The 12,286-nt window shown below is 51.6% G+C and overlaps 1 protein-coding gene across 1 annotated transcript in view; it reads left to right on the top strand.

The window, feature by feature from the left end:
• Positions 1-12,286, top strand: part of DNAH9 (dynein axonemal heavy chain 9) — a 207,577-nt gene that overhangs the window by 2,644 nt on the left and 192,647 nt on the right. Inside the window, exons 2-7 of the mRNA XM_068413544.1 lie at positions 425-621; positions 2,972-3,130; positions 3,911-4,041; positions 6,820-7,031; positions 7,220-7,453; positions 10,286-10,453. Coding sequence (XP_068269645.1) covers positions 425-621; positions 2,972-3,130; positions 3,911-4,041; positions 6,820-7,031; positions 7,220-7,453; positions 10,286-10,453 — 1,101 coding nt within the window. The remainder of the gene's footprint in view (positions 1-424; positions 622-2,971; positions 3,131-3,910; positions 4,042-6,819; positions 7,032-7,219; positions 7,454-10,285; positions 10,454-12,286) is intronic.

Below are 12,286 nucleotides of genomic sequence, written 5' to 3' on the forward strand. Positions count from 1 at the left end.
TGGGTTCAGCCCAGCCTTGCTAATCTTGAAAGGCTGCCTGAAGCCCGTGCCCCTGCCTGCCTCCCCTGCCTGCTGGCAGTGAGATGGGGAACAAGCACCAAGAGGTGTCATGAGGGCAAGGGGACAAGAGCCCATGGAGCTGTCTCTAGTTGCTGGTCTGAGTGGCTGGGAGAGCCTGAGGATGGGGCTGCTCACTCTGTCTGCTGGTTTCTACCCTTCTCAGCTGCTTGGATTTGGGGGAAAGGGCCTGTAGAGAGGCCTGTTCATCATCATCTGCCTTTGTTTCACATAGGCAGGGAACTGCTTGAGGCAGCAATGAATATGGGTCTCCAGGCTTGGCCAAGCAAGGGCCTCGGAACTCGGTGGCCTGTCTGTCTCCTGCAGCACTTTTTTCTCCATTGCTCTTTCATAACTCCTGCTGTAGGTGATTGTGCCCATCCTCACGAACCAGAAGAACCATCAGGGCTGGCCACGAGTGGTGTCACAAGACATTATGCGTCATGTCCACAGCCTAAAAAGTACAGTTTTCATGGTTGTTGGCCAAGTACAGGGCAAGACCTTGCTGCCTCTTCCAGCTGGCTCAGAGGGAATTGAGGACATTGATCTGGAAAATGAGAAATCGTGAGTACCACCCCTTGCTCCTCCCCTGGGTTTTCTCCTGCTGATGCATGTGCTCTGTCTTCTGGGGATCCTTCCCTCCGATCATGGGGACTCTTCTTGCTCGCTGTCATCTGCTGCTCATCCAGACTGCCAAGTTGGGTGTATTTTGCTCTACCTGCTCTCTAGTTTATGGGCTCTGTCTTTGGGGACTGTGCAACAGTACAGGCAGGAAAAGCTCTGCAAGTGCAAAGGCATGTGGGCACACAGAGAAGCAATTAACTGCTTGGATCAATGAGGAAATAACCCAAACCTTACAGGCTAAATCTTTCCTGTTTTCCTGATGCCACTGAATGGGAAGGCAGGATTCCTTTTCTGGCTTCTGTCTGCCAGAGCATGCTCCCAAAATGCACTGTTTTGAAGTTATATGATTTGCTTGTCAGTGATTCATGCTGCCTGCTTGGTCAGGACTATTCTTCCTCCCTTTAAAACCAGATTTATCATGCAAAGGTACAGGAAAAAACACCTACATCTTTCTGCAATATCCTAAACAGTTCATGGTCCCATAGAGAGATTTGGAACCTGTTGCATCCGTCCTCCTGGAGAAGGAGGGTGGCTTCCCAGACACCCACTGCATTTCCTTGTGTTTCTCTTCAAGAAGTAAATGAACTACTTTGATAATTTTGGCTCTCTCCATTCATAGTTAGACCTCCCTGGCAGCTGTCATGATTCTGAAGTTCATTTACAGTCCTTGAGGGGTAATCCCCAGGAAAGCCACCCTAGGTTTTCTGACTAGTTAGAATCATAGAATCATAGAATTTTTTTAGTTGGAAAGGACATTTAAGATCATCAAGTCCAACCGTTAACCCAGCACTGCCAGCCCAAGCCATGTCCCTCAGCACCACATCTACACGGCTTTTAAATCCCTCCAGGGATGGGGACTCCACCACTGCCCTGGGCAGGCTGTTCCAGTGCTTGACAACCCCTTTGGTGAAGAAATTTTTCCTGATCTCCAATCTAAACCTCCCCTGGCACAACTTGAGGCTGTTTCCTCTCATCCTATCGCTTCTTCCTTGGGAGAAGAGACCGACCCCACCCTTGCTACACCCTCCTTTCAGGTAGTTGTAGAGAGCGAGAAGGTCTCCCCTCAGCCTCCTTTTCTCCAAATTAAACACCCCCAGTTCCCTCAGCTGCTCCTCATCACACTTGTGCTTCAGACCCTTCACCAGCTTCGTTGCCCTTCTCTGGACTCGCTCCAGCACCTCAATGTCTTTCTTGTAGTGAGGGGCCCAAAACTGAACACAGGATTCGAGGTGCAGCCTCACCAGTGCCGAGTACAGGGGGATGATCCCTGCCCTAGTCCTGCTGGCCACACTAGTGCTGATACAAGCCAGGATGCTGTTGGCCTTCTTGGCCACCTGGGCACACTGCTGGCTCATATTCAGCCACCATCGACCAACACCCCCAGGTCCTTTTCCACCAGGCACTTTCCAGCCACTCTTCCCCCAGCCTGTAGCGTTGCATGGGGTTGTTGAGCCCCAAGTGCAGGACCCGACACTGAGCCTTGTTGAACCTCATACAGTGGCCTCAGCCCATCGATCCAGCCTGTCGAGATCCCTCTGCAGAACCTCCTGCCCTCCAGCAGATCAACACTCCTGCCCAACTTGGTGTTGTCTGCGAACTGACTGAGAGTGCACTCGATCCCCTCATCCAGATCACTGGGCAGCCACGGGAAGCTCAGCCCCATCTGCAGCTGATTTTTATCGTGCAAGATGTCCAGCAGATGAGGATCCTCCATCCTTTGCCAGCTGATATGTCTGGCAGGATGCTCACATTGCAGCTGGGGGAACTTCCACCCTGGTCCTCCCAAGAAGCCAGGTTGGTGCCTGAAACTGAGGGTGGAAGGAGTTTGACTGTTGCAGTGTTGTGAGCCTGGCCCAGCCCAAAATACCCAAGTCTGGAAGGTCCATAGAGGCAGATGCGTTTGCACATCGTGTCATCATCATGTCTTGGCTGCGTGCTTCCACCTGTGGGACCTCAGGAGATGTGAGTGCAGTGGAATTAATGGCTTCTCAGACAGGATGTGGTGCAGGTGGGATGGTGTGAGAAGTTACTGCTTTCCAGACAGTGGGGTGACCTGTCCTCAACATGCCAGCCCACTTTGTGTAGTTTCTCTCTGAATTAAATGAGTCAATGACTGTGGGGAGATAGAATGGATTTAGGGAGAACAGTACGGGGAGAGAGAATCTTGCTGGAGGTGTGGCTTTGCAGGTCAGACCCTGAACCCGAACGGGGTCGTTTGAAATAGATCCAACTGAGCAATGCACATCAACAAGAGGAAAGCAAAGTTAATCACGTGGTTTGTCTTCTGCAGCCTGAAGCTGATAGATAAATCTCTTGTACATGCCACCGAGTCGGCCATCATAGACTGGAGCTACCAGATCCAGAAAGCGCTGAAGAAAGAGTCTTCAGAGCCTCTTCTGCAAGGCAGCAACCCCAACCCAAAGGTGGAACTGGAGTTCTGGAAGAACAGGTACTCTGGGAAGCCTGGCCAGGGCATGGGTGGTCACTGGCACTGGTTTTGGGTGGAGGGAGAGTGCTGGTGACAAACAGAGCTGCTACTTCTATGAGTTGAGAAGAGCAGGCTGCCTCAGGTTCATGTAAAGACTTGAGCTAAGGAAAATTGCTCCCGCACATACAATAATCATCATCTGCAAAGTGTCTGGGAGGTCACTGGGCAGCTGGTTGTGTTTTAACTTAGCCCCAGCGCAGGGGCTACACCTCAAGGGAACTTTTTTGGAAAAGTTCTTTCCATCACTGTTCACTTGGAACCAGCCACAACAATAAGAGCTGATGGACACCTTCTGCAGGGCCTTCTGGAAATGGTGCAGCTCGGCTGGCTGCTGTTAATCTGCCAAAGCCAGAGGGAGTTTAGATGCTCAAGAGCCAGGGAGTGGAATTTCCTCCTGCTCTTTGAAAACCCTTGTGCCATGTTGGTTTGGGCTGACTCAGGGCAAAGCCCTGCCTGCTGCAGAGCTGTCGCTAATGTCTGCAGAAACACCTGGTGGCTTCTTTCAGCAGTGTCCTACCAGTAGCAGAGCTGCTGTCATGCTGAACCCCAGCACTGACTGCCTGTCCTGTAGGGTTTATCCGTGCCTCCCACAGGAGCTGCCTCCTCTTTCCTTTCACTGTTGGGACTCAGTCCTTGCGTAGCTGGAGGAAATACTGAGTCAGGCCCAGGGGAAATGGATGATGTGGGGGGACAGCTGATGCTGCCCCAACGTGGGCTTGTAATGTGTCTTGGTTGCTGTAGGTGTGATGACCTGGAATGCATTTACGATCAGCTGAGAACGAGGAAGGTGAGGAACATGATGGAGTTGCTGGAGAGAGTGGAGAGCAGCTACATCCCAGCCTTCAAAGCTATGCTTATGGATGTTGAGGCAGGTGAGATTCTGGGGCAACTTCGCCATAGTGCTGACTTCTGGCCTTTCTTCATAACCTGGTGCTACTGGTTTCAAGCCCAATGTGCCTGTAATGGCACTGATCATTCGGAGTTGGCTGTGACCGTGGGGACTGCACCCTTTTTTTTGTCCCTCTCTCTGGTTCATGGAGTGAAACTGGGCTGCTTGTGCTTGATCTGATGCTTTTGTTTCCAGGCTGGGACAAGCTTGATCACTGGTTTGGTGAGCCAGACCCCTCCCAAATGTCAGGGTGAGTGGATTTGGGAATTCACTCTGCTGTAATAAAGAATTTGCATTAATCCACCAGAACTCACCCTGACCTTCCCCAGCTCCCCTGGTGTCAGTCTGAAGGAATGGAGGTCCAGGATAACAGGACAGATCTTGTAGCTAACTGAAACTACTTTGTTAGACGGCTATTTCCTAGGCTTTGGCCACTGCAACCCAAACCCCCTTGCTAAAGGAACAGTACTTTGCACTTTCGGATGGACACATTTGAGCGTGAGGATTTCAAGGCCTGTGATGAAAGCAGGCAGGTGGTGTCACCTGTGTCACACAGGAGGAAAGCAGGATCCCTGCAGTTGTGCACAAATCCAGGCAGAGCTGGGCAGAGGCAGAGCTCTGCATCCTGCGTCACAGCAGTGCAGTGGGGGGGGTCTGTTACCTGTGAAGGGGCTGCAGCACGGGGGGTGGGCATGATGCACGGGGAGCACGGCCTCTCGTCCCACATTTCTGTCCACATCACTGTCCAGTAACGTCCTCCCAGGGTTGCAAGGTCTGGCCAGCCCACAGCTCTCCTGGCCACCTTCTCAGGGAGAGATTGTTGCACGGATGCCGGTGGGGTGGGTGACCTGTAGGTGATGGTGTGCATCAGCAGGTCTGCCTTCTCTCCCTTATTTTGCCAGTCTGGCACAGTGCAGTAAGACAAGAGAGCTTTGAGCAGAAGAATGACAAGATTGCATTTCCCAGTTTAGGGAATTACTTTTTTTTTTTTTTTTTCATTCATAACAGAACTTATGAGGAAGGATTATTTTTTGCCTGTAGGTGAAGGAAAATTCTGCCTTAGGAAATGCAGCTCTCTTGAATCAAGCATCATCTTTTTTTCTGGTGAACTTTGCTTAGAGTTCATCCCAGCCAAAGGAAACCCTGCAAATTCCCCTCCGTAGTTAAAAACTGTAGTCCTGCTGCTCTGTCCCCAGTAGACCAGCATGGCTGACCCTCCACGTCCATTTTCAACCCAGCTGCTCTCTGGCGAGACAAAACCATTCAGGCTTTGCTAGCTATGTACATGGTAACAGATAAGGCTGTTCTTAACCCCTTCGTGTGGAAACATTTAATCTGTTAAGGACCTTGACAGGCTTGAGAGTGGGGCCTGTGCGAACCGCATGAAGTTCAGCAAGGCCAAGTGCAAGGTCCTGCACGTGGGTCAGGGCAATCCCAAGCACAAATACAGGCTGGGTGGAGAATGGGTTGAGAGCAGCCCTGAGGAGAAGGACTTGGGGGTGATGGCTGACGAGAAGCTCAACGTGAGCCGGCAACGTGTGCTGGCAGCCCAGAAAGCCAACCGTGTCCTGGGCTGCATCCCCAGCAGCGTGGCCAGCAGGTCAAGGGAGGGGATTCTGCCCCTCTGCTCCGCTCTCATGAGACCCCCCCTGCAGTGCTGCGTCCAGCTCTGAGTCCCCCAACAGAAGAAGGACATGGAGCTGTTGGAGCGAGTCCAGAGGAGGCCACGAAGATGCTCAGAGGTCTGGAGCCCCTCTGCTATGGAGACAGGCTGAGAGAGTTGGAGCTGTTCAGCCTGGAGAAGAGAAGGCTCCAGGGAGACCTTCTAGCACCTTCCAGTACCTGAAGGGGCTACAGGAAAGCGGGAGAGGGGCTTTTGACAAGGGCATGGAGTGACAGGACGAGGGGGAACAGTTTTAAACTGAAAGAGGGGAGATTTAGATTAGATATGAGGAAGCAATTCTTTCCTGTGAGGGTGGTGAGACCCTGGCCCAGGTTGCCCAGAGAAGCTGTGGCTGCCCCCTCCCTGGCAGTGTTCAAGGTCAGGTTGGATGGGGCTTGGAGCAACCTGGTCTAGTGGAAGGTGTCTCTGCCCATGGCAGGGGGGTTGGAACTAGATGGTCTTTAAGGTCCCTTCCAACCCAAACCATTCTATGATGATTCTATGATATGATCTGTGTCACACTCTACACTGTGCAAGTTATATAGGCTAGAAAAACACCCCTTATATAAGGAGCCAAGAGTTCATTGCCAGACTAATTAATGCTTTAGGGGTCTAATCAAAATATTTGGTTTAAATCCAATTACAGCAATAGTCACCCTAACTGGATAATTTGGACTATAATTGTTGATTTCCATTACAACACAGTTCAGATTTGTATGCACCTGCTTTTAAGTCTCTGTCCCTTTCACTGGTATTGTGCCCTCCTTGCTGAGGTGGTGGTGTGACTGTTGGCTGTCTTCTTTGCTGAGAGGATGATGTTGATATTGGGAGTTTCTTCTTCCTTGGTCTTGAGTTTTAGGGGTAATTTTTATATGCATTCAAGGACTTCCATCACTTCTCTTCTTGTTGGTCCACAGGTTTAATTGCACAGGGATCACCTGGTTTTATTAATGCTAGGTAGAGTGTGCTTTGTGCTTGTCAGGAGTGTTTGTTTTCACAGGCACCTTTCCATCCAGCGAGGTGAGGCCGGCATCCAGCTCATAACCCGGCGCACCACAGCTTGGTGGATCTTACCACTTCTCCCATCTCTTAACGCAGCTTTGGCCGAAGCTCAGGACATTCACCTGCACCTGGCACCCCTCAGGCGCCATGTGGAGAACATAGAGAGGATTGAGTTCAGCGAGGTGCAGCCTTTCCTGGTCCCTCTGCTCCACGTGGTGTGTTTGATCTGGGTCACCTCCAAGCACTACAACGTGCCCATGCGGATAGTAGTGCTGCTCCAGGAAATCTGCAACCTCCTCATTCAGCAGGTGTGTGGCCGTGATGCCTGTGTTTGCCAAGGGAAGTTTTTTTATGAAAGTCCCCTCTTTCCTCCTTTCCCCCATCCTTCTCTGGCAAAGTGATTCTTGAGAGGTAGGTTTGAACATGTTCAGTGCAAGAAGTCACCATTTTCTGTGGTGGCAGAAGTGACCTCTCAGGTGTGATTTTGCTCTTCCAGGCCCTGACGTACCTGTCTCCAGAAGACCTTCTGAAAGGGGAGATGGAAGAGAGCCTGAGCAAGGTGCAAATGGTGCTTGGCATCCTGAATGCATTCAAAGAGGCATTTGAGGAGAGAAGGAAAAAACTGTACACGTATTATGAACCAGGCCAAGAAGTGAGGGAATGGGACTTCCACGCCAGGGTGGTGTTTGCGAGGCTGGACAGCTTCCTGAAGAGACTGGAGATGGTGGAGGTGAGACTCTGGTCTTGAAAAGTATTGCAAGCCTTCAGGAGAGCTCTGTAGCCATGAACTCACTTGCTGGCATCTTCCCTTGCTGTAACTTCACTTGGTGCCAGGAGATGGGGCCACTCTTTGCTGTTAGGTCTCCTGTTACAGCAAGGCTAGGACCTTGTTTTACCATGTCCTTTGGTGCGTGTATAAGATACACAGTTGTGTCCTGGTCAGGTTGGTAGGTGTGTCATTGTTCCCAAGGGCCCTGTTGGACTCCTTGCTCCTGTTGGGGCAAGGGAATGGGACTTACTTGGGGCTGTGCTTTGCACAGCTGTAAATAAAGCAATATAATCTCCTAGTCCTCCTGTTGCCATCAGAGACACCCTAGAGCTGAGTCCTGCCTGACTTGGAGCAGCCACATGCTCCCCTTGAGGCTGGGCACCGCTTGACTGTGCCACATGGGCTCGGGGAGGAGCGGGGACATGTTCCTCACCAGGTCATCCCTTCACATCCTAATGACCCGTCCACCTGGGGTGCTGTGGCTCATGCGTGTCCCTGTTTGCCAAGGCTTGTCGCTGTGAGATGCTCATCTGAGGCAGGGACATCTGGTGTCACGAGTCCCATTGTCCCGCAGCTCCCAGCGTGGCCGAGGGCTCCTCAAGCCGGAGGGGATGTTGTTCTGCAGAGAGCAGGTCTGAAGGTGTGGGGGCAGCCCCGTGTGTACGAGCGCTCTCCGTGCTCTCCTTGTCGGGTGGCTGTGTCTGGAGACCACGGACGTACAGACACTGGTTATACCCGTTATCTCTCGCGGGGTTAACAGCACACATTCATCTGCTACCCACACTCTTCTGAAGTGAGTCTCTTTGTTTAACATTGCCGTGTAGGATCTGATGTGCAGCGTACCAGCTGCTGGTGTTTGCCTGTTCAGAGGAAGGTCTGGGTTGTTTTTCTCCTTCTCTTGTTCCCTTCAGTGGAACAGAAAGTTCTACTGGTTTAACCAGGCTGTATAACTTTATGCATTCTTTAATTAACTATGTTGGAAACCACCATGACTGATGTCTATTTTAAAACTATTCATAATGATGGTTTCCAGTAGGGTTTGGCGTCCAGTTAACCAAATCATGCTGGCCAGTGTAGAGAGGAATATGAGCAGACAGAGGAGTAACTGCAGGTCATCATGAGAACAGTATGAGTGACAATAGTTATGCACTGTCACTCTGCAAAGGCTCCGACTGCTCCTCGCTTGGGTACTATGGATGTGGGCTACAGAAAAGAGACAGAGGTTTTGAGCTGCGCGTGCACTGCCGTGGCGGCAGAGCACTGTGCTTTTTGGTCAGAGTCCGTGTCCTCCTTCCGTGTCTGTCCCACACCTCCTGGGACAGTAAAAGGCTGCAGTATATGCAGTCAGAGGGAAGGCCTGTGGAGTAAGCTGTAAAATAGTAATTAAAAGCATAGCGCACACCAGCCTGTTAATGAGGAAAGCTTCCGCCTCTCCCCATCTCTGTTTCCCCCCGTCACTTCTTTTCAAGCAACCCTGTAAGACAAAGCAAGGGGCAGCTGTTATTTCTATGTTATTTTTGCCTCACAAGATATTTGTTAAAGGGAATGTGCTCTTACTAAATACCGTGCGTGCATTTGTGTTTGAAATGTCGAAAAAGCTGCAGTTGTGCTGGTGCACGGGTAGCCCATGAACACGTGGAGAGAGAAGGGTCTCTTTCCCCCGGTCCATCTCGCTGTTTCGCACTGCATGTCTGTTGTAGAACCTGCCGCCTGGCCGGGCCGGCGCTCTGCCAGCACCCTGTTCTCTCGGGAATGCAGGACGTTCCCAAAGCAGCGGTCGTTTAGCCGTCAGGGGCCTGCGAGCAGGTGTTCCCTTGGCTGGAAGCTGTTCCTGATAAGCCCGACCATGGCAGGAGCTGCAAGGGTGTGGCATCTCCCTGCCTCTGCCTGGAGCATCACGGGATGGCACCGAAGCCTGGTGATGCCTCGGCGTAGCATGGGAAGCCCTGGGCCATGGGCTGTGTCCTGGGCTGTGACCCATTCGGCAGCCCCTGGCTGAGTGCCGCCTGTTTTGGCAGTGAAGCTCTGTACCCGCTTAGCTCTGCTGTCGGGGTTGTCCCCTGAGCTCAGTGCGGGCAGGATGGCCGCCAGTACATTCCCATGCTTGAGATCAGCACGTTTCTCCTGGTCCTCTGAGACAACGGATGTTCAACCAGCCCTTGCTTAGCCCTACCAAAAGAGGTGGATGGGATGGGGTGGTGGCAGGGACGTGCAGTGCTGCTGCCATAGCCTGGTGAGTGGGGCGTTCTCCTGAGGGGTGGCACTGCGGGGTCAGGCCCTGCCAGGCTGCAGAGGATGGGAAGGGAAGGACCCATATCCGCATCTCAGCAGAGAAGGCCAGCTGGGCAGGGTCAGTAACACCCGCTTGGACACATGGAGGTTTGACTGAGCAGGAGCTTTGGACAGTTCAGGTACCTGTAAACATCAGAGGTCTCTTCTTGGTTAATACCTCTAAAATTAGGATTCTTAGCTATGCTGGATGGCATATCAGGGTCTCAGATGTTGCTTTGGATCTGTCCTCTAAATACTCTTAAAAGCGATTTTACAGTTGAAATAGTATTTCTAGTGGCAGCAGCAGGTTCCACTAGGGAGGGACATGTTATGAGCGGCCGTTGATGCCCGGAACAGGTAGGATCTGTCCCTCCTTCTCATGTGTGCCATTCGGCTTGAGCACTAGTGGTGTGCTTGGAGAGGTCCTTCAGCATGGCAGCAGGCGCAGCTCCATGTTGTGACAACTGTCGTCATCTTCTTTTGTCAACATCTTAACCTGTGTGTGCCTCCTTTAACTTCTAGGATCTCCTGGTAACTGCCTTGGACCTGATGAAGCTGGAAAAGATTGAGCTCGGCGGGATTAAAGGGAAGGCCCTGGGCCAGCAGGTGCAGTACATGTATGAGGAGTTCCAGGAGGCGTACAAGGTGTTTGCAGAGCAAACCTATGACTGTCTTGACCTGACCAACACGGTAGGTGGGACCAGCCTGCGGGAACACCAGCAACGTGTGCATGTTTCCAAAGCAGCAGCTTCCTCTGCCATGGAGCCCTGGCTCATGTGCAGTCCTGCTGTCTTCTTCCCAGCTTCTTCCTCCTTTTATTATCTGTTCTATCACTGTAGGGAACAGGGAGCCGCTGGCCTTTCCTGCAGAGATTTGGGAGTTCTTGCAGGTCTTATCTAGCATATCTTGCTAGTTCAGGACCTTAGACCAGTGCAGCTGGGAAACCTGGATTTCCATGCCTTTTACCCAAGCTTTCCCTGTACGTGGTGCTTGCTGGTGTGTATGAGCTGTACCAGCATCCACGTCTCTTTGCTTTCCTGCTCTTGGTGTGTAGCTTGCCTGATGAGGGCCAGATCAGGTAGTCTCTGGGGATGTGTTTGCTCTTGTCAGGATGAACGCATGACATCTGGTGCTCTCAGAATTCAAGGGCTCTGTATTTTATTATCAGTAGTGATTTAATTAAAGGCATATTCCCAGCCCTCTGGGTCATGGCTCAGTGGCCATCCGGATCACAGATGCTCAGACCAGCATATGTCATACAAGCAGGGCACAGCAGACGTGCCATGGGCCTCCTTACTACATTACTTCTATATTCAGAAACTCCTGCTCTTGGCTTTAACACTGAGCAGCATAGCCTGGGTGAGCTACGAAGGAAGGGTGGGAATGGCATTTCTGAAGGCGTCTGTGTCCCGTGGTTGTGTCTGATCTCAGAGGATCTTTTATTTCTTCTGCTGCTTGTCCTGTTTGCTGTGGGGGTCAGTTTGCTGTGTCTGCTGAGCAGGACATGGTTAGGCCTGTCCACATATCTAGAGGAGGGAGTGGTAAAACTGGAGTGGCCATAGGGAAGCTCTGTGGTGAGGAGCTCCAGTCTCACACTGCTTGTGGGGCAGCCATTCCTGGCAGACATCCAAGTGGAAGGTAATCCTGGGGCAAAGTCCTCCCTCCAGCAGGCTCCTGCCTTGCTCCCTTCACAGGGGGCTGTGCTGGGGTGAAGGATGGCTGGGCTGGCAGTGGGACACCAGGCTGGTGTGCCTTTCCTTTGGGTGCTAGGACCTGTCTGGTGTGGTGATGGGTGGCTTCTGCTTTGCTTCCTGTAGTTCCCGGTACATCTCTGCAGTGGGTGGCACATCCCCAGTGCTGCCTGGGAGGATCTTGCTGGAAAGCTACTTGCTCTGTGTCACCCCTCCTTCAGGTGGGAGGGCACAGAAAGAGCGATGATGGTGGCTCTGCAGGAGCTGGCTTGGTTTCAGTGACCCCATGGCCTTTTGTGTGACTCTGAGTCATGTTTCTTCTTTCACTGCTTGAGTTTTGCACCCTCCGTTACTTTCTAGAGCCTCTTTTTTAGCTAAAACGTGGCGTCTGGTTCTGCTGGAGCTCAGCAGTGATAATGGCAAAAGCTGTTGCCGTATGCTTTGTCCTTTCAGAAAAGAGACACATGGGCTAATTTTTAGTGGCTTTGTCCAAGCTAGGACAGAAGGACTGAAGTCTCCAAGCTTGTCAAGTTCAGTCTTTGATTTAGGCTCTTTCACTTGTAGGAAAACAAACCTAGATTTTACGCTTGACTTCATAATAAATCGAAGGATTTATTACAATTGGAGCAAGAAAAGCTGTGCCAGAAGACGATGGAAATTGCAGAAACACAGAACAGTTGAGGCTGGAAAGGACCTCTGGAGATCACCTCGTCCACATCCCCTGCTCAGAGCAGGCTCAGCTAGAACAAGACTGTGACCAGTCAGGTTAAATATGTCCAAGGTTGAATATATGTCCAAGGGTGGAGACTCCACAACCTGTCTGGGCAACCTG

Source organism: Nyctibius grandis, chromosome 15 (genome assembly GCF_013368605.1).
Source record: "Nyctibius grandis isolate bNycGra1 chromosome 15, bNycGra1.pri, whole genome shotgun sequence".
Taxonomy (NCBI): domain Eukaryota; kingdom Metazoa; phylum Chordata; class Aves; order Nyctibiiformes; family Nyctibiidae; genus Nyctibius; species Nyctibius grandis.